General features: G+C 48.5%; 2 protein-coding genes, 1 non-coding gene and 1 pseudogene across 3 annotated transcripts; all 4 read left to right on the forward strand.

The window, feature by feature from the left end:
• Positions 1 to 328: 328 nt before the first annotated feature.
• On the forward strand, positions 329 to 6,997 carry LOC127327766 (sister chromatid cohesion 1 protein 1). The gene is made up of 20 exons (XM_051354556.1): positions 329 to 481; positions 674 to 742; positions 833 to 891; positions 995 to 1,039; positions 1,143 to 1,162; positions 1,267 to 1,343; positions 2,798 to 2,894; positions 3,038 to 3,119; positions 3,210 to 3,288; positions 3,436 to 3,599; positions 4,271 to 4,308; positions 4,409 to 4,561; positions 4,663 to 4,828; positions 4,929 to 4,981; positions 5,078 to 5,210; positions 5,277 to 5,373; positions 5,647 to 5,777; positions 5,893 to 5,977; positions 6,082 to 6,194; positions 6,574 to 6,997. Exons 1-20 carry the CDS (start codon positions 429 to 431, stop codon positions 6,654 to 6,656), a joined length of 1,797 nt encoding a protein of 598 aa, XP_051210516.1. The 5' UTR covers positions 329 to 428; the 3' UTR covers positions 6,657 to 6,997.
• Positions 6,998 to 7,489: 492 nt separating this feature from the next.
• On the forward strand, positions 7,490 to 9,165 carry LOC139834990 (putative pentatricopeptide repeat-containing protein At3g47840; annotated as a pseudogene).
• A 3,961-nt stretch (positions 9,166 to 13,126) lies between these two features.
• TRNAR-CCU (transfer RNA arginine (anticodon CCU)) lies at positions 13,127 to 13,199 on the forward strand. The gene has a single exon. It is a non-coding gene; the product is annotated as a tRNA-Arg (tRNA).
• Positions 13,200 to 19,489: 6,290 nt separating this feature from the next.
• LOC127327767 (uncharacterized) lies at positions 19,490 to 20,654 on the forward strand. Its single transcript, XM_051354557.2, has one exon. The coding sequence runs from the start codon at positions 19,572 to 19,574 to the stop codon at positions 20,346 to 20,348; it is 777 nt and encodes a 258-aa protein (XP_051210517.1). The 5' UTR covers positions 19,490 to 19,571; the 3' UTR covers positions 20,349 to 20,654.
• Positions 20,655 to 20,980: the final 326 nt, after the last annotated feature.

A 20,980-nucleotide genomic window follows, 5' to 3' on the forward strand; every position in this document is an offset into this window, starting at 1 on the left:
CGCGCCGCGCGCAGCGCACGTGGGAGAGAAAAAATCTAGAAAAAAACTAGTTTTCGCACATGAGTTCACATGCATCATAGTTACATCCGTCGAGAAAAAACGAGAAAAGGCGTAGCAACGCACGGGCATTCAACTAGTTTTCGCGAACATGTAAACTTTGGATTCACTGTGCGAGCCAGCGAGATAGGTCCTGTCGCGCCGCGCCGCGCGCAGCGCAGCGCCAGCGCACGCGGATCCTCCGGCGGCATGTTAGAATACCGACACTGCCCTCCGCGCGCGTACCATTTCTCGGATCTGCCACTCTTCTCTTTCTTCCCCCACAAGAGAGAGGCCTCCCACTCCGCAACGCAACCCCTCACAAAACCCCAACCCACTCCGCCTCTCCCCACCATCCTCCTCCTCCTCCTGCTCTCCGCGGCGCAGCCAGAATGTTCTACTCGCACCAGCTCCTCGCGCGGAAGGCGCCGCTCGGCCAGATATGGTGCGCCTCCTCCTCCTCCTCCGGCCGCGCCCCTCGTCGCGGCGGCCGCTGATTTCCCCTTTTTTTCTGTGTGTGTGTGCGGATGTTTCGCTCGATCCGCTCCAACGCGGGGTCCCGCTCGTCCGCCGCCGCCGCCGCTCCGATCCGGCCACCCACTGACTGACCCCCGTCTGTTCCCCGTCCGTCTCGCAGGATGGCGGCGACGCTCCACGCGAAGATCAACCGCAAGCGGCTCGACAAGCTCGACATCATCAAAATCTGGTGAGCCAGACCCGACCCAACTGATTTCCCTCGCGCGCGGTTCCCCCGCCTCCCTTGATTCTAACTCGCGTCTATGTATCCGCCGTGCAGCGAGGAGATCCTCAACCCGTCGGTGCCCATGGCGCTCAGGCTCTCCGGGATCCTCATGGGTGAGCCGCTCGCTCCGTTCCTCCTCCGATTCCCCCCACTCCTCTCCTCGGAACCGTTCGCCTAACGCGTGTGTCTCACTCTCTGCCTGGGACGCGTGAGCAGGTGGCGTGGTGATCGTGTACCAGAGGAAGGTGAAGCTCCTCTTCGGTAAGTCACTCCCCTCCCTCCTTTCTCGCGCTGTTTTTTTTGTTGCAATGTTCGGGTTCTCATCGCCTCAATTTCGTGTGCACCGTCTCTTGCTCGCTCGCAGATGATGTGTCCCGGCTCCTGGTAAGTTTCGCCCGATTTCTCCGCGCGCTCTTGCTTGCATCCTTGCCGATTCAGGTCGAGTTACGCGCGCTCGCGCTAATTTTCTCTCGCGCGCGCTCCCGCAGGTTGAGATCAACCAGGCGTGGAAGATCAGGCCGGCCGTGGACCGCACGGTGCTCCCCAAGGGGAAGTCGCAGGCCAAGTAAGCGCTCTCCCCTTCCCCATGCCGTGCTGCAACTGTCTGTGTATGCTCCTGCTCGCTTCGGGTTCATCAAGCCCTTCTATGTGAGAGAGATCTGGCTTCCTGTGGTGATAATGCAGAGTTGATGCCCGTTCCTCCCTGGAGAAGGAGTTTTTTTATTTTTCTGTTCAAACTGTGGTGCTAGTCTGGTTGTTGAGATTGGTGTCTATTGCAAGGCAAATCAACTCAACTCTGTGTGTTTATGGAATTTCTTAGAGGTTTGATGCTTGGTAGCAGTGTCAGTATGTCAGCTTCCTTGGTACCAGTTGCTATGTGCTGCATTGTTGTCCAGTACTGCTTTTACGATGTTATGATGAACTAGCAACTGTAGTGGTTTATAGTTTTTCATTGCAAGTTTCCTGATGCTGCATTGTGCGGTACCGATTTTAGGATGAGCTTGCAGTGATATACTACATTGTGGTCTTTTCAGTTTGCTAATAGTTTCCCGATTGTCCCACATCACTGATTGCTACATGCTGCAAAATGTAAATGAGATGCACAGCGCTAGCCGTTGGTTCTTGCTGTAACATGACTCTGTTCTTGTGTTTGTGGGGCAGCAGATATTCATATGGCTCTTTCATATGATTTTCTGGCTCCTGTATTAATCGTCCTATTATTTGATCAAATTAATGGTTTGAAATCTGGGTCAAGGAGGAGGGTTATTTGGGGTTTCTAGGTGCTGATGCAGGGGTTCATGCAGGTATTATATGTCTCTGCATTTACCGATTTTGATGTCTCGGTTAGTTAATTTTAATCAGCTCCAGGTTGCAAGGTGGTTCTTCGGGCCAACGTATCTCTGTGCGTGCTGTGTATTTTATGCAAGTCTTCGTACATTTGTTACTCCATTTTTTAGGAACCAGTTTGTCCATTTTCTATTTTAACAATTTTAATAGCGGGGTGGCTGGCTGGCACAGGGAGAAATAAATTAGTTTTGGGCTGTTCAGTGCTCTCACTTATTATTTTTGTTATCTGTTCGTGTTTGATTGCTTAAGTATCAATTTATTTCTTCAGACTAGATGATGTAACTGTAGCAGATCCGAGATTCCGAGGGAAGTGTGGTACTTGGGAAATAACGCTATCTTTAGAGTGGATTTTATCACCTTTGAAAAATGCTAACATTTCTTCACATTCTGTCATGTTCAAAGGACAGACACTCGTGTCACTGTGCACCTTTTCCTTCACCATTTAGAGTTGGTTAGCACTCTATATGCGCTATGTAATCTCTTGGTACTGTACCATTTCCATTGAGTTGTTTCAAGTGTTTGACCCTCTTTTTGTTAGATCTTTCATACCCGAACCGCATTTTCACTTTACTTCAGTATACAATGGGTACAAAATGGTGGGTTAGAGAATGATATGTCGTAAGATTAAGAAAACAGTGTGCCATTTTTATTTAAAACTGCTGCTTGCTGTAGATATGAAGCAGTGACACTGCCAGAGAACGTGATTGATATGGAGGTGGAGCAGCCCATGCTTTTCACAGATTCTGATACTGCCAAGTTCCGGGGAATGGTAATCCTTTCCATTTTTGGATTCTGGAAGTTGATACTCATTGTTATAAGCTATCACCACATGAATTGGCTTTTCTGTCTCCTGACTTATGTCTTCTGTGTGAATTGTCTCCTCTCTCATCTGACTGAAATATTCATGTGCAGCGTCTGGAGGATTTGGATGAACAGTATTTTAATGTCAACCTAGATGATGATAACTTATCCCGCGCCGAGCGTCATCACCAAGGTATTTCTTTCTGCTCTTAGGAATTGCACTTTGTGATTTCTTAAGGGCTATTTTTTTTCTAACTCTAGGTTATTTATGATCTTATCTCAGCTGATCCAGTCAACATTACCCTTGTCGATAACTTTGAGTCTGGGCTTGCTGAAAATGATATCTTCAATCGTTTTGAGAGGTAAAGCAAAGTTAGATTTCCCTATTAGAATTATTTAAGTTATGTTCCTTATTTTAGTTTACTATTCTTGTGTGGTTGATGTTGTGTGCTTCTTTTAATTTGGAGGTGAGTACCAATATTCATTGTGCAATTGTACCTTGTCACCAGGTTTGACATCGCAGATGATGACACGACAGTCCATATTTCGCCCGAGGAACACCCACAGGCACCAAGTACACTAATTCCCTCTCCACCAAGACAGGAAGAACCTCCTCAACAACAGGAACAGTTTCATGCTGCCCCTTCCCCCTTCCGTGAAGAACCTCAACAAGGTGAAAACAAGCACATGATTTAGTATATTTAATGATGCTATCATGGGAAATGGTTTATCAGCTTGTAAAATTAGAAATCATCTCGGTTTGATGCCCATTGGACACCAATTATCATCTCAGTTTTGAGTACGCAACACATTCACCATGTTATTTCAATTCAGGGAAACTTCCATCCAGACTTTTTTCATTGCATATGTCTTTTTGTAGTATGTTTCTTCATGGATAGTACAAGTTTATGGTTATTGTGACAGCTAAAGATTTGCACTGGTTCTTACCGTATTGTGTGCTATGACTGTTTGGTCAAGTAGCTAAAAGATTATCTTCACCCATTATCTCCCATTACCCTTGTAAATGGGCAAATCAACGATGTAGGACTATATTGTGGATTAAGTGGACATGTACTCTTGATTGCAGCCAAGTCCGCTATATAAGTTCTGGTAATCTGATAGCACCATTCACTCTTTATGACTTATTGTTACAACTAACGTTATAATACTGAATTTGAACCTTTTCTACTTGATAAACAGAACTTTCATGTAGTTCCCCGCTTATGATAATTTCCTGTATTTTGCCTGATTGGTATATTAGAAGTCGTACCACTGGTCTCAGTTGGAGTACATCTACAGTACAGGGCAAGTATTTTGTTTTAATCTATGACGATTCTTCTGCAGGGGATTTTTTGAACGAGCAAAAGGAGCGGAAGCTGAAGGTCCGTAAGATTTATCTTACGAATAGTTAGCTTTATGTGAAACTCTAATAAGGTAAAGGAGTTTGGTGTTGTTTACATGAGAATGCTTTTCACAAAGCAGGGAAAACAACCAGCTAGATCATCAAAGAGAAAAGCACGCGTGCCGGGCCCTGAAGTGACTGTGGATACCCAGACAATGATCTCAGGAAATATATATCAGACATGGTTGAAGGACCCGTCAAGCCTTGTCTCTAAAAGGCGCCGAGTCAGCAGTGTATGCCAATGTGTTATTGCTCGGGACTACCTATTTTCCAAGATGTCTGAACTGATGCATTTTACTTACAGAATTGATGGTTGTCTGTTTACTGTTTGCAGAAAATCAATTTTATTCAGGAAACCAAGATAGGCGACCGCATGAACTTGCCCCCGGTTGGCTTAATGTCTTGCTCAGAGAACTCACCAGGATTCTATTACCCTAAGCAGCTTATGCAGCTCTGGAAGGAATGCACTGAAACCAAGTCCTCAAAACCCTCTTCTTCAGGTCACTCTAAAACTTGATTTCGTGTCACCTTTTTGACTGCAATAAATGCATTTTTTTTAACTTGAGGTGCCAATTCCGAGCTGAACGCTATTTCATACAGGAGAGAAAACATCATCATCACAAGAGCAGCAGCCAAGAAACTCGCCACCTCAGGTTATTCCAGAACTAGTTTTTGGAAAAAATTCTGACATGTTTCCATACTGAACTTACTTGCATCAACATTTATCTCAAAAGTGGTTCAACTTGCAGCCTCAAGAAGAATATCAGAATGAAATGGGAGCTCAACCAATGGACTTCACAGATGGCATTGAAAAGATCAGAGTAAACAAGACTGGGGAATTTGAAAACGGTTTTGACCATAGTGTTACACCGGGAAGTCCTGGTAAGTTGGAAATCTTTGTTTTCAAAGTTGTTCTTTAGCCACTAGATGACATCAGCTCTGCTGTAGGGTTAAGTCACAGGTCCGCGTCAAGCTCTGGTGGCTCTAGAAGGGGGGAATTTCTTCCGTTGGATCCAGAAATACCTTTGCAACCTGGAGGTGGAAGGTAACTGATGATATGGTCTTTATAGTTGCATGAATAATCGAATATTGTGATCTTGTTGTTCTGAAAATCCTCGATCATTAAGTCTTTTTTCTTTCCTTATACTGGGGTTTTCCTTTTGTTTCTATGCTCCAACATCTAGAAACTGTTGGAGCTGTCTCATTGATGGTCAATTTGACATAAAGGAAAACGCCTGATCGTTGATGTTAAACATCATATGGTTCTTCATTGTGTTGCTTAGTTCTTTAGTGTAACTGTCTGAGGACTATTGAACAGGTCCAAGAGGAGGCAGCTTTCATCTGGAAGAAGCTTGGGAAACCTTGATCCAGTTGAAGAGGAATTCCCGCTGGAGCAAGAATTGAGGGACTTCAAGCTGAGAAGGCTTTCAAATATTGGACCAACTCCTGGTTAGTTTAATTTCTGCCTTTCTTTAGTTAGATTAAACTGCTGTAATACGGATAATGTGTACTTCGTCATATTATCTCCATGAAAATAGCAGTTAAAAAATAAATTTCGTTTCAGATCTTCTGGAAGAAACCGAACCAACCCAAACTCCGAATCAGAAGAAATCCACTCCTCCTGATGAGATCACCGAATCAATACACACGTAAGTATCCTGGGCACATTGCTGATATTTCCAGGGCGGCTTATGGTTGACTCACGGCTTTACAAGTTTGTACATCATGTGACGCTAGATTTGAATTCATGCAGGTACTTCAAGCTACACTTTGATGGCCCGAGTGCCCCACAGTCGGAATCCCTAAGCCATCTGACTGTTGGGATGAATACAGCACAGGCTGCCCGGCTGTTCTATCAAGCATGTGGTATGCGATAGTTTGCCAATTCTCCTGGTTAACTGTGCAAGTACTAGCTGTCTTAATCCATGATGATATATTTCCTTTCCTGCTTGTTGCCCATTCATAGTTTCCATGTGCCATAACTATAAGTACATGCTACTTCACAGGCCATGATTGCTTGCTCTGTTATGCTCGTTTATTTATAGGATCTTGATAAGTTAACTTGGATGTGGTTTTAACTGAAGATACATCAATGCCATGCATGAAAACTGGGAAACACTGAGTTTGCACGAGCATTTGAAACACTGGAGACATAACTGCTACTAGGACGTGCACCGCCAATTTCCATTTGACTGTGTGTTGCTGAATGTAGCTCGCTGCTTACTGTGGTTTCTACATTGTGCAGTTTTGGCGACTCTGGATCGCGTCAAGGTCACGCAGGTGGAGCCTTACGGCCCCATCCTGATCTCGAGAGGGCCAAACATGTGATCTCCCCTCCTAATGTTAACACCTGGAAGAATCAGAACCTCGTGTTTTATATATCTATAGTACTAGTGTTTTTGGTTTGCACAGAAAGTCCTGTAGGTGGGGTTACGTCTGCTGGTGGGAAGCAAGTGATGGTGCTGTGTTAAGTTGGTAGCTTTGTTCAGGTCGCAGGAAAGTTTTGTAAGCTAAGTTATGCTGAACTGAGAGGTTTGACAGTTTGTGTAGGTCAGTTTTGCAGATTATGTTTATCAGGGGATAACTTGTACTGAAGCCTTGTTGGGGTAGCTTGTACTGAAGCCTTGTTGGCTTTGTTGAATCCTTATGTTTCATCCCATTTTACATCACTTGATTGGAATGCGTTTTCCCATTACTGTTTATTCAACGTTTTTGTAGACATACATTGCTATATAATATTTGTTTGAACTCGAACCAGGCTTCAATGCATACAAAATGTTGCAGTACATATGTAGTCTGGTAATTTCTACCGCCTGAGAAAGGAAATGCTACCGCTGTTTCTCCGTATTTGTCCGTTGAAATTTCAAATTTAACAAATGGAGTAGCAAAGTAAGCGAGTAAGATACAGATTCAAAATTTGACCAGTTGGTAGCACGTGAGACATTTAAGGGACGGCACAAGTGTAAACGCCATAGTTGTTGAAACAGTTGAACAGAAGAGGTCTCAAAACAGTTTTATCTTGTCAGGTTCTGTTCTGTTTTGCGGTTTTGCCTCTCGCGTCCAATTTCAAACACATCAGAAAAAGAAAAAAAGAAAAAACACAAGCGTGAGGCCGCTCCGCGCAGGCCCTGTTCGCCGCGGCGGGGGACTTCGCCGGCGCGATGGCTGCCGCCGACCCGTTCGTCATCAGCCTCGCCTTCAAGGCACGCGCTGCCGCGGCAGCCGACGCCACGCCCCTGCACGCGTTCGCCGTCCGGTCAGGGGCCGTTACGTCGCCACCGCGCTGGCCGACGCCTACGCCAAGGCCGGCCGCCTCGCGTTCCCGCTCAGTGTTTGACGAAATGCCGCGCAGGAACGTGGTATCCTGGACGACGCTGATATCCTCCTACGTGCAGACCGGCCGTCCGAAGGAGGCCATCCAGGCGTTCGTCGCCATGCTTCGTGGCGAGGCAGCATCTGATTCAGCTTCACCAAACGAGTACACCTTCGCTGCAGTCATCACTGCATGTGCAGACATTTCGTGTGTCCATCTTGGAGAGCAGCTGCATTCACAAGCTGCGCGGGAGGGTTCGCCAGCGCCCGCTCGGTGGCCAACTCACTGGTCACGCGCGCGTCGCCGGCCGTCTCTCGGCAGCGGACACCGTGTTCCGGGAAAGCGCTGCCAAGGATGTTGTCTCTTGGAGCGCGATCATATCGGGCTATGCATGCGCAGGAAGGGCTCGCCGAGGAGGCTTTTGCTCTGTTTACTGAAATGCGAAGGCATCACTGTCCTAGCCCGAACGAGTTCACTCTTGCTAGTCTCCTGAGTGTGTGCGCAACTTCAGCAACATTGGACGCTCGTCGCCAACTCCACGCACTCGCTGTCGCTTCTGGACTAGAACACCATGAGATGATCCGGAGTGCGCTCGCTGATATGTATGGGAAGAGTGTGTTTTCCAATCGCACGAAAGACGATGTGGTTTCATGGACTGCGATGGTCGTTGGGCATGCTGAGCATGGCCACAGCAAGAGGGCACTTGAACTGTTTGAGGAAATGCGCCGTGTTGGGCAAAAACCGGACCATGTTGCTGCGTTCATCGGCGTGCTCAGTGCTTGCTGTCATGCTGGGGAGGTCGAGCTTGGACTGAGATACCTCATTGCAGTGAGCAAACGCTATGGGCTGGAGCCTGCCAAGGAGCACTATGGCTGTGTCGTGGATTTGCTGGGCAGGGCTGGTAGAATAGTGTTGTTTGGACATCTTTGCTTAGGGCATGTGCAGCTCGAGGGGCAGAGGAAACCGGGAAGAAAGCTGCAGAGAGGGCGATGGAGGGGAGGCAGAACCATGGGGTGCAGGAGCTTATGTGGCCATGGCGAATCTGTAAGCCAGCAAGGGATAATGGCATGAGGCAGCACAGGAGAGGCATATGATGAAGCAGAAAGGGGTTGTGAGAGGGGTGGGGTGGTCATCGATCACAGTTGGAGGGAAGGGCAGGGGAGTCGGCGTGTTTGCTGCGGGTGACCGGACACATCCCCAAGACAATGTGATCTACGAGATGCCCGAGTTGATTTATTTCGGAGTTGGATTGGCTCGTTATGGACCTGATCAGAAGAATATAGCGTCTGAACTGGAGCTGATGGTTAACAGCTAGCTGACCAACTGATCAATTTCAGAAGAAGCATTGACTTCAAAGGAAAAATCCACAGAAGTCTTGGCATGATGAGAACTAATTTGGCTTAGTAGTTATGCTTCTGTCTTGAAGTATTCTTCGGTACAATGATGCGGCTTTGATCTAGAAACAACTCTTGAGAAGATGGTTGATTGGCTGTAATAAGTCTGTAGGAGGCAAAGTTTTCTCGTCAAAACTTCAGCATGCAGGCAAGTTTTCTGGTCCCTCCGTCCATAAATAGATGCCAAAATTTATTTAAATTTGGATGTATCTATACACTAAATCGTGTCTAGATACATTCAAATTTTCGGTCTCTGCTGATACACTAAATCGTGTCTAGATACATTCAAATTTAGATGAACTTTTGGCATCTATTTATGGACAGAGGTAGTATGTGTTTATCAGACTGCAACATTGAACACCAATCCACTCTGATGAAATAAGGGGTTTCATATCTCAGATGGTAAATTATATCAACTCGTTATCCACATTGATTTACTTAGAAGGCGATCACTCACTGCTCTATCACTATTGCAAGTTTGCAGCATGGCAACGATATGACTTGGAGCAATGGATCAGATATGAATGTAATGGGCGGGTCGATGCTTTTTGTTGTTTGTGAAGATGCGCCTATTCTTCTGAAGGGAGCCATTGCACAGTAGATAAATCAACATTAGCGTCTGTTCTTCTGAAGGGAGCCGTTGCACAGTAGAGAAATCAACATTAGCGCCTGTTCTTCTGAAGGGAGCCGTTCCAAAGTAGAGAAATCAACATTCTTCCTAGCAACATTGGTAGTGGTGGCACACTGGCACCCAAAGTTAAGTCGACATGTATGTATATCAGGCTAGTTTGGCTAGTATCTTGATTCTTGACCAAGAAATTGATAGCTTGGTGATGATTCTTCTAAAGGTCCGTGATGTCAATCTTTACACCATAGTAGCTTAGTTGTGTACCAACTACTGATATTCCCCTTGCTGACGATAGCCATAATGTAATCAGTGGTAAATCAAGTCTATGTACATACTTTTGACATTTTCGGTCTCTGCTGAACATTTACTGCCTTTTGAAACAATTTACAAATGTCCTCATGATGATTATGTACTCTCGTTTCTCCATGCAGATGCTTTGGGAGCTTACACGCGTCCATGCGTGCCTCAATGATTGCTGAATAATCCAATGGAACCTAGTGTAAGGTTTATATGTTCAATTCAAGGTGCAGTACAAGTCTCATCTCAAATCTGATGAGTCACTCTTTTCAGCCTGCCGGAACCAGGTGAGGCCCATGACTTAGACAAGGCAACATTCAGCCATTAACCATGTGCACCAACAGGCCCTAGCAAGGTAGGATCTCAGCATTATTACATTATAGTAACACAAAGAAATACAAATCACCAGCACTGACAGTGAGGACTGAGGAAGTTGAGGCAATGATGCCCCTTTGGCGATGGAGCTTAGGCTTTAACCAACTCCTGTCATGATGCCGCCCATTTTCTCCTTGGCCGGCTGGCCATTTTCTCTCGCCGTCGCTGTAGCTTTATTTGGTTGTGACTTCGAGGCACCAAACCAGGCAGGGCCCTACTATTGGAAAACATTGTCATGAACATGTCTAAAAAGAGCTAAAACCATGATGATTATCGCTCTAATCTCCGTAATGATGGGGGGTGATGGATCAGCTCCTCCCTCCAAGATGCACCACTTACTGTAAGAAAATCACTAATCAGTATGGTATGGATGCATGATCAAGGCTAAAGCAAAGGGTATTTTACTAGTAGCTCCCGTTCCTAACCTTCTAGAGAAAGGGCCTTTTGGTGTCTTGTACTGGTAATACAGGTAGTAGATCATGGTCCTAGGCTACAATGCTAGTGAAAGGGCATTACTCCTGACGTGTTGAGACCAGGATGATCACCTGTAAAGTAAAAGGTAGATCGGATAATCCAAGTAACAACCTTGTCGCTCTATGAATTAGTACCAATTCCTTGAACAGTCTGAAGTGATCGGTACATGGAAAAATTACATGATGAAAATGAATTTTTCCTTTGTTCTAAACGACCCCTCATACCAAACTTATATGGTCATTCCTCCCCCGGGTCGCTCTCGCGCGAGCGGCTCCGGAGAGCCCGAACCCTAAGCAGAAAAAGCCCCCAAATCTCCTCCTCCCCCGGCCGCTGCCGCCGCCGGCGCCGGCGGTGGCGGCCACGCCCGGCCGTCAAAGGCGGCGGGCTGGGTCGGCGCGCCGGCGGGTTCCCTGGCGCGGAGGAAACGCCATAAGGGCTGCGAGGTGGTGGCGGCGGGAGGTCGGCGGCGCGGGTGCTGGAGGTCGTCGCCGACGCACGGCGGAGCCCACGGACGAGCGGAGGTCCTCGATCGGGCGGCGGCAAGGAGAGAGAGAGGAGGACGCGGCGGAGCGGCCGGGTGGCGGCGCGGCTAGATCCCATCCCGGGGACGGCGAGGCGGGAGGATGCGTGGCCAGGGCGGAGTGCCCGAGCGCATCGGCCGCCGTTCCTGTGCTGGGGTCGAGCAGCGGGGCTCCCCGGCGGTTGCGGCGTGGCGCGGCGGGGCTGCCAGGAGTCGGAGGCGCAAGACCCAATCTTGGGGGCGGCGGCGCGGAGGACGCCTTGCCAGGGCGGAGTGCCCTAGTGCGTCGGTCGTCCGCCCCGGCGTTGGGGTCGGGCTGCGATGCCTCTCGGTGGTGCCGGCATGGGAGCTGGTGGTTGGAGCGGGCTCGGTCTGCGCTTCTCGGGCCAGATCTGAGTTTTTTGGGCCTTGTCATCGGCCGGTGCACTGGAGCGGGTGTGCCGGAGATGGCCTGGCCTTCGCCGGAGGTGGTGAGGAGTGCTGCGCTGTTTTCGTCTAGGCTGATGCTGGTGACTTGGGCCGTCGTGCTGGAGACCACGGCTTTTTGCGACCATGATGTGGAGGAGCTGCGGTGGTGGCGGTGTGTCTCTCCATGGACAGGTTTGCCCCAAACCTCGGAGGCTCGGAGTCGTCCGACGATGCAGATGAAAGTCTTGCCCAACTCGTTGGGCCGGCGGCGATGGCGCCCGCGGGTGTTGTGCACCTCTCTGGAGGCGTCGCCGAAGCATGTCGGTGTCTCTCGTGTTCTCGCCTGGTTTGGTTGGTGTCTCTGGGCGAAAGCCTAGATCCTTTGGATCGGCGTGATGGCGGCGTCCTCGACGTCGTTCCTCTGTTGGGAGCTTCGCGTTTGGAGACACGGCTTGGAGGTCCTGGTGCATTCCTCCGGTGTTCGCCGCTATCGAGGCTGGCTGCAAGGGCGCAATGCACGCCACTGCTGGCATCCCCGAGACGATGTCTTCTTTGGGCGGCCCGAGTTCCGCCATCTTCCTCTTTCTTGGCGCGTTGACAAGGAGCGTCCTTTTGAAGTTGTTGCTCTTCGGAGGTGTCTAGCGTCGGTCGAGACGCGGCTTTGTGTGTTTTAGCTTAGGATAGGGTCCTTCGTGTTGTTGTTTTGTCAGTGGTGGCTGTCTTCGGACTAGCCTGTGTGGTGTGTGTGCTACTTGTGGTAGCGTGTTCTTGTACTCAAACCTCTGCCTTCTATAAAGATATGGTACGCCTTTGGCGTACTCTCGAAAAAAAAAAGACCCCTCAGTTCTGCGTGATCTCCTCTATACTTGCATGGGTCGGAGATGGCAGACACGATAGCACCAGCTGAGAATCACGAATCGGAAACGAAGAATTCCCGTGGAGGCGACGACAAGGCACCGGATGCAGCATGAACCGGAAGGAATTTTGGGGAATTATGGTGATAAGATGGAGCATTTAGAAAGGTGCTTTGGGGACAAGTGGGATCAGTAAAGCGGAGCAAATAAGAGAGAGGAGGGAGAATTAGTGAGGCTTTTTCGTTGCGGCATCAGATTCTGTTCGCTGCCTGGGAAGGCACATATCCGTTTCTTAACACGGTTTCGTTCGTGGTTGAATTTGTTGGGCACGTAGGCAGATAATTCGTCTTGAGTTGCAAAAGTGTTACTGGGGCACCACGGAGCCTGCTGTAGCTAGGAATCACTTGGTGCTGTACTTAAAGTCGATGGAATATAATCTGGAATTATCCGTATGTTTTTTCTCCATTTGTTTATGCCCGTCCATGTATCATAATTATCTGGATATGGAAGGTTAATTTAAAATTACCATCGTACAGCGCCTGTAGCTCAGTGGATAGAGCGTCCGTTTCCTAAGCGGAAGGCCGTAGGTTCGACCCCTACCTGGCGCGCTTCCTGTAATTCAGTTCTTCCTTTTTTTTTTATTTGATTACACTTTTCTTTTTTTGTTTCACGCTCAAACGATGTTTTCTTCCTTCAGAAAGGAGTTACGGACCCTCAAAAGCAGTAGGATCGGAGATCGGCTGTAACTCAAAAGTTCTTCTTGTTTTTTAGGCCACTCAAAAAAAGTTGTTATTCCTAGTAGAATGTTGAGCAAAACTTTCACTAGCTTTACGCAAAGCAAAGTTCTAGTCGTCCATGAAGCGCACACGGAAACTAACCCCTAAGAAACTGAAACTCGATTGGAGCATTGCGGTTGGAGACGATCCCATGGCAAGTCTACACATCATCTGGCCTCGTTACTTGCAGCAGCATCAGAATAGTCAATCATGGCCGCCACCTTCTTTAGAAATTCAGAGCCACGTACGTGCGTGCACTATATTCTACACCAGCCAGTGCTGAACTACTACTGACCAGGAGCTTCAGCACCCTGCATACAGGTCAAGTCCACGAAGCTGTGCCTTGACGAAAGGTAGCCAGTCAACATGCACGGCCCCCATCCATGGACATAATTTTAAGTCAATCTTGGTTTATGTACACCATGGAAAGGAAACAAATCACCGGCCGGGTGGCTTGCTGGCTGCGATGAACGGCGAGCGGCGCCACCATGTCCCCCAACCAAAACCCCTCTTTTTGTTAACATATGTAGAGCGTGTTAAGATATGTAGAGTAGTGGGCGTGTGTGGCGCCACACCAGGTTTGTTAATTACTGCTTTGCATCCGATCATAATAATTAACTCGCATTATCGATCGCAAACCAGCAACCTCACATGCACATGGGTGAGCGGTAGACGAAGACGACCCGACGCATAATTAACAGTCCGCCTACGCCTTTCAGCCAAGGTAGCTTCTTAGCCTTTGCTTTTGTTAGCCTTTAGGCAGAATCAAAATTGTTCCATGGATGGTTCGAAGGAAAGGAAAAGATCGAAAAGGGATGAACAAGTCAAGAAATTGTCTTTCGTGTGCGTGGCGGTAATGATGTGCATGTGCGTGTGCGCAGGGTGGTGTCGATCGATCATGTGATTGTTTGAGGAGTGTTTTCCTTTCGATGCGATGATGGGTACGTAAGATGTGATCTTACGTACTCCGGTTTGGTTTAGTGGCAGTCTACCGATCGAAGCTAAGGCAGGAGGGCGAATGCATGATTCATGGAGGTGCATGTGCGATCGATGTGGGCGAGGTGATTGTTTGTTGATGGGTTTTACGTACGTGGCGGTTGAGTGGATGCGATTTTACCCAGTTTGGTTTGGAGGCAGTAGTGTGTGTTTCCGAGCTTGGTGAGGAGTTTCTTGATTTGTTCGTTTAGCTAGGGTTGTGGCTACACGTTGGTACTCTAAGCTAGCTAGCTGCGATCGAGCGATGAGAAAATCGTGTGGGTAGATGATCGATCCGATCGATCCATCGTTGTGGTGTCGAGTCGTCTGTCGTCTCCATCGTCGGCCGCGATCGAGCAGCACGAAACAAACTGAAGGCGCGCGCCATGGCTACACGTGTGCGCGGCTCCGCCGTGGTCTCTGACGACCCTCCTCCGGCCGTCCTGTCCCGTCGTGGATCTCCTCGCCTGTGCGGCCAGGGAACCAACCAACGCACAAACACCAGCCAACCGCGCCACCGACGGGAAAGAAAAGACGGACGATCGGCAGTTGCGCTAGCTTATCGTATCGCAGGTTCGATCAGCAGATTATTACTCTGCGTTGATCGACACGAGACGTGGTGGGTGGCATGGCAGCTGAGAAGTGGCACGCATGGACGCACTGCACGGCGGGGAGCAGCGGCTCTGCTGATAAAAAAAAACCTCACTTAAAACACTGGACCTTTAGAGAACGTGCAATGGCGATATATATAACTGTCTTATCTTAACCGCGTCATCTAATTTAGATATGATAACAAAACATGATGTATAATGGGTTACTTGTTAGCTTTATCTCTAATATCCACACATTTTAAGTATGTGGTGAAAGAGATTGTGCTAAAAGAGTAAGAGATCATCTCTTAATTAAGATAAGGTAAATCATTTTTTCAACATTCTCTCTCCTCCACATTATCATTTATCTTACGTGGCAATTCTAAGATATCACCATTGTACATACCCTTATAGTTTCTGAACAGGGCATGCAAGCTCCGCCACTGGTACCGCCCGACCGCTAGGGAGAAATTATGAGGCATGAACTGGCCATATCCTCCGGCCGCCGATACCGAGGGATCCAGTGTCTGCACCACACTATGGGACCGGTCAACAACTCAACCGAGGCGACATGGTATGTCGTAGCACGACCTCACTGCTGCTGAGAGAGCACTTATATCCCTGCAGCCTATACCGAGGGTCCAACATCCCCACCACTCAATGTGGCCGATCAACAGCTCAACCGAGGTGAAGCGATATGTCGTAGCATCACCTCACCGCGCCGAGAGAGCACTTATCCCAGCTGCCTATACCGACCAATGCCGTCGGTACATAATGAGGACGACATTGAGGTTGTCCCGTCTAGGAACTTCGTCTAGCGAGAGTCAAGTAAGGAGAGGTGGCTGCGGCGAATGAGGCGCCACTCTCTCCTCACCGGCGGTGAGCGAGGAGCACGCTGACTGTAAGGAGGCGTGGCGCCGAGAGGCCAAGATCCATGGGCTTCGTTGCGCTCTCCTTCGACAATGAGTGAGCTCACCGTCGCCTCGTGCCTGTCACCCTCTGTGCGGTGTCCTGGGCTGAACTTTTGCAATTGGGATTATGGTTTAGCGGTGGTTAATCCATATCTGTTGTTATGTTGTGATCTAAATTTATATAAAAGTGAGGATAAATTGTGACGGCCACTCTCCTAGCTCCAAATCGTGTTCGCCCAGTACCGCGTTGGCCTCCCATACGTATGCTCTGGCCGCTAACGCCACCTTCCAAACCCCTTCTACAAGGTCTACGCCGGCGACACCCTCAACGTTGTGGCGCATGTCATCTTCTCCGTGCTCATCGCCTACCGCGGCATCACCATTAGCCAATAACGTGTCAAATAGGGATACCTGGGGCCATGCGCATGGAGGGGGAGGGGGGCTTCGCCTCCTCCCGCGTGGTACAAATCGTCATCACCGCATATTTATACTTCTTGTAAGCCGCTGACTATGGTTGATTGCACATACAATAACATATGACGTTCGTAGATGCTCTCTATATATTGAAGTTTATTGGCTGGTGTGCGTGGGTTTTACCTCTCTTTGTCGGAGAGGGTTTTTCGCGTTAAAATCTTGTCTCTCATACCGTGATTTTTTGTTTGTTTTTTTTTGTTACATTATATTGTAAAGCGTTATGATCCTATGTACGAGACATGCTTCCTCTCTGAATTTGCCACGAAAGCATTTTCTTGAATTCTACAGTTTTTGTTACAGTTTCTGTTCCCTTAGGCGATTTTGCAAACGTTTAACCACTTTTCCGTGGCCCTTTTACATGTTTTTAACTAAGCGAGAATTCTGGTATTCATTCTATCTTCGTATTCGTTTTGTGTGGTTGCATAGTTAACTATTCTGATTTAGAGTTATCGTTAGTGACGATAGTTGCTGCTCTATTGTGTTGTTTTTTTGAGAATTTAGCAATACGATTTCTCGTCCATCTACTGTAACAAGCATTGCTTTGGTAGGCTGCCCAACTCCATTTGTGACTTCAGGTCTAGTGATCGCTAGTTGTCCGAAGATTTATTTATAATTTCTATTATTTTTAGCGTCCTTATTTTTACTAGGGTTATGATATTAATTAGTAGGAGTAAGATAATCGGTGGTATCTCGGCACACGGGCGCAGAGGCGATGCTGGGGAATTTGGTTAGCTGGCCGGACGCCTCGCCTGAAAACTCGTGGACGTACGTACGTGGGACGGGCAGACCACAGTCCATGTCAGGTTAACAACTTGCCACGATCCACGTGCGGTGTACAACAAAACACGAGACATCGATCGCTGGCGAGCCACCGGCGGACTCGGCGCGCGTCAGACCCTCGGCCCCGGCCTCGTGCAAAGCCGTAGCAAGGGACAAAACAAAAAACGTCGCAGCAGCCATGCATGCAAGAACATGGCAATACATGCGCAGCAGGCAGGGCACAGTGCCAACGTGCGTGCGTGTTGGCGATGCCTTCACCTCCGACCAGGGCCTGCCCATGTCCGCCCGACACGACAAGGACATCTTGGTCGTGGCAAACATTTTTCTTTTCGAGTATGTTTTCTATTTTCTTTCACAACAGAGACTCGATCCGTTCCAGATTGGTTGGCCTAGCTTAATTTTTTCCCTTCAAAATAGGAGAACCTTAAACGTATCTAGACCAGCGACACGTAATTTAAAACCAAGAAAGTACGTACTATCCAAGATCGACAAGTGGCATTGTACAAATCACTGCACGAAATGTCCATGGCTTGAAAGCTGGAGCAAACGAGAGGAGAAAAAACAGCAAAGTGAACGATGGTGGAGAAAGGGCAGACGAGAGAGAGAGAGAGATGGTGCGTCCATGAGACCACGACTCGAGTCGCTTTCTCCAGGGCAACAAGCAAAGCTACAGCTAGCCCAGAGTGACCATCCCAGAGCCTGTACAGTGACCAGCTCCCAACTGATCGAGGTCGGCATCGTTGGCCCCGCCACGCGATTCTCCATCCAGCCCGGGCCGAGCCACGCCAAGGCTACTTCTCGGGAGTCGATCACAACATTGAGACCTCGTGATCCCCATCTCATCACGTCTGTCGTTAAAAATATGCATGGTGTCCGTTCCAAATCTTATTACTGTAGTATTAGGTTCGAACAGCGCCGTAAACAAACAAAAATCAGGTTCAAACTCTACATGAGCTGTACTATGTCTTAGCAAGCCAATCCTCACGCAATTGGATTTCATGTATGCTGGCTTGCCGTATTTTATTCCCATGGAAGTGTTTGTTTCTAAATTGATTATTACTTCTCGGTCGTATTCTTTGTACTCCTTTTCTTATAAAGATATCACCGATCTATTAACAATAACCAACAGTAGCATAAATCACTTTAAAAAGTAATAGGAATTACAAATAGGTACTCAAACGACCTAGCGACAACTACAGAAAAGGGTCGGCTGACTAGAACGTCGAGAAAATTACCATTGCTTCTATTGTATTTGAAACACCTAATCATTTGAGAAAATTTGTATGCTCTTTCTCCCTGCATGCAACCAAAAATAAATCTCTATCGCATTTATTTTCGACTTTCATGTCACTCATCATGTCAAGACACATGATTCATATCTCAAGCATATTCCTATGCATATGTTTATGGAATCCCGCAAGCCCGGGGGTACCTTTCAGATGCTGCAGTATCTTTATAAGACCGCATTTTGGTTCATGTGGAATAAAACTTCACGTCTCATACCTGACCCTAAAAGTTATCCAGCACAAACCGGAGAAATACATCGAAAGTTAACTTGTGTTCATTGTACATGGAACAATTTTATTGATGCACCACTTGGAGAGAAGGGAACACTTTAATAATTCCCTTGATGCACGCTTTGGCATAGCATTTCCAATTTGGAATTCTTTTGACTTTAGTCACTACTACTACCAATATAGAACTCTTGGGTGGCTCTAATATTCTGTTTGAGTACTGATGCCACCGAATCATTGTCATCCAACAGTCTCAATACTAAAGCCTTGATGTGCATTTCAGTCACCAACACAAGTCCTCCTATCAACTTAAAAAATACATGCATACAACTGTTTCCTATACGTCCACAATCTTTTTTCCCGACGTGTGCATATTGGCATTACATTTTGAATGAACGACCATCTTGACTTCAATACCCACTACCATCAGACTTTCCCATCTCCTGTTGGGTATTAAAATTAGAACCAACCAACCATTGTCATCCTATACTAAAACACCTCTCCATTTCATGGCTAGTAGATATAAGGATGTGATTCCCATGATATCCATAACCAACACCAGTCCTCCTATTAAGTGAATGAAAGAAACCACAATGCCCATACAATAGTTTTCTGCAAAACTCCACTGATAGAAACTACTTGGGTGGTTTTCAGATTCCATTTGGGTACTGATGCCACCAATTATTCATTGTCATCCAACAGTAATAAAGTTCTGATGTGCATTTCCATAACCAACACCAGTTCTCCTAGTAGTAGTAGAAAGATCACCATGCCCTTACTCACAAAAACATCCACTATTATAACAAGAAGATAAATATGAATATCTATGGAACCGAAAAGGCCACCAGAAACCGGCTATATAAACACCCCATCCACCCCACCTCTGCCAAGTGCTACCTCTCCCACGCTCTCCTCCAACTCCAAGAACCCCAAGCAGAGCCAAACCCCAAGAACCACAGCATGTCCGCCATGGCCGCGACCGGAGCAGCGCTGCGTCTACACCTCCTGTTCCGGATGCTGCGGGTGGGGGAGCTCCTCGCCTTGGCGGCGCTCATCTCCTGGTCCTCCTCCCGCGCGCCGTCCGCGGCCGCCGCCGCGGTGCGCGTCGCCGGCAGCCTCCTCTTCAGCCCGCGCTTCGTGTTCGTCCTCGGCAACGCCATCGTGCTCCTCTTGCTGGCGCTGTCCAGGCGCGAGCGGGACTCGTCACCGCTCTCCTCCGCCACCGGTGCCGCCTCTGCCGGCGTCGCCGTCGACCAGGTCCCCGCGGTGCCGGCCGTGGACAGCTTCCCGTCATATGCCGCCCCGACGATGCCGACTCCGGAAAGGGAAGCGCCGGTGGTGGTTGTAGCAGCACCGGCGCCCGAGGTGGTCCCGTGCAGGGAGATGACGACGGTGTACGAGGAGGAGGTCAAGCCTGCCGCGGCAGCGCGCGTCGTCCTGAGCAAGGCCCGCGCGCCGAGGCGGAGCAGGTCCGAGAAGATGAGCCCGCGCGGGGTGGGGTCCCGCCGCGCGGCGTCCCCGGAGCAGCAGCTGATGCCACTGATGCGGCGTTCGGAGTCGGACAACGGGCGCAGGCGGCGGTCGTCGGCGTCGGCGCGGGACGTGGCGGCGGCGTGGGCCCCCGGGACGGACGACGCGGCGGAGTTCCAGCGGAAGGTGGAGGCGTTCATCGCGAAGCAGACGCGGTTCCGGCGCGAGGAGGAGTGCATGGCCGGCGTTCTCGTCGCCGTGGAATGATGAGCCGATGATGGTCTGCTGAGCATGTCTTCGTGTGCAAAGTACATATGGAAGAACAAGGGCCTCGCTCGCTCTTGCTAGATAGCTTAGGTACTCTGATGTGATCCTGCTCCCGCTAGCTCTTCGTCGATCTTCCTCCTCGGACCGACGCCATCTTTTCTGGCGCGCGATGGGTGCAGAGTGAACAGTGGAGTTTGCGTGGTTTTCTTTGCTGAATCCATCGGATCATTGAACCGGATGGTTTCTGCATATGCGGTGAAAAAGATGCAGAAATAAAAACGATCTCAAATGCATCGTGTCTCTTCACCCCCAGAAAAAAAAAAGGAATAAAATTCGTGTCTCGGTCGGTCGGTACACGAAGAGGACAAAGGTAGCAGTGGAACAGACCGCACGACACATGAGACATGACTCGACGGATCGGAATCAGATGCCATGCCAATAGGATACTCCTTCCTAGTATACAGGGCCACTATCTCATTTTCCATATGCTCCCTTGGTACCGGATAAAAATTATATTTCGATAGTGGCATTGTATTAAAGGATGGAGGGAGTGTAAAACTCACTCGATTCTTCGAAGTGCAAGGTTAAAAACCGAGATGATCTCATCTCATATATTTGCTAGTTTTTTCTCC

This window comes from Lolium perenne, chromosome 1, assembly GCF_019359855.2.
Source record: "Lolium perenne isolate Kyuss_39 chromosome 1, Kyuss_2.0, whole genome shotgun sequence".
Taxonomy (NCBI): Eukaryota; Viridiplantae; Streptophyta; class Magnoliopsida; order Poales; family Poaceae; genus Lolium; species Lolium perenne.

Bases quoted from the DNA above. Each gene is read 5' to 3' on its own strand.
- LOC127327766 (XM_051354556.1), top strand. From the start codon at position 429: ATGTTCTACTCGCACCAGCTCCTCGCGCGGAAGGCGCCGCTCGGCCAG. The intron at 3,600-4,270 runs GTGAAAACAAGC...ATTCTTCTGCAG, and splicing joins CCGTGAAGAACCTCAACAAG to GGGATTTTTTGAACGAGCAA. The intron at 4,982-5,077 runs GTTATTCCAGAA...TTCAACTTGCAG, and splicing joins CAAGAAACTCGCCACCTCAG to CCTCAAGAAGAATATCAGAA.
- LOC127327767 (XM_051354557.2), top strand. From the start codon at position 19,572: ATGTCCGCCATGGCCGCGACCGGAGCAGCGCTGCGTCTACACCTCCTG.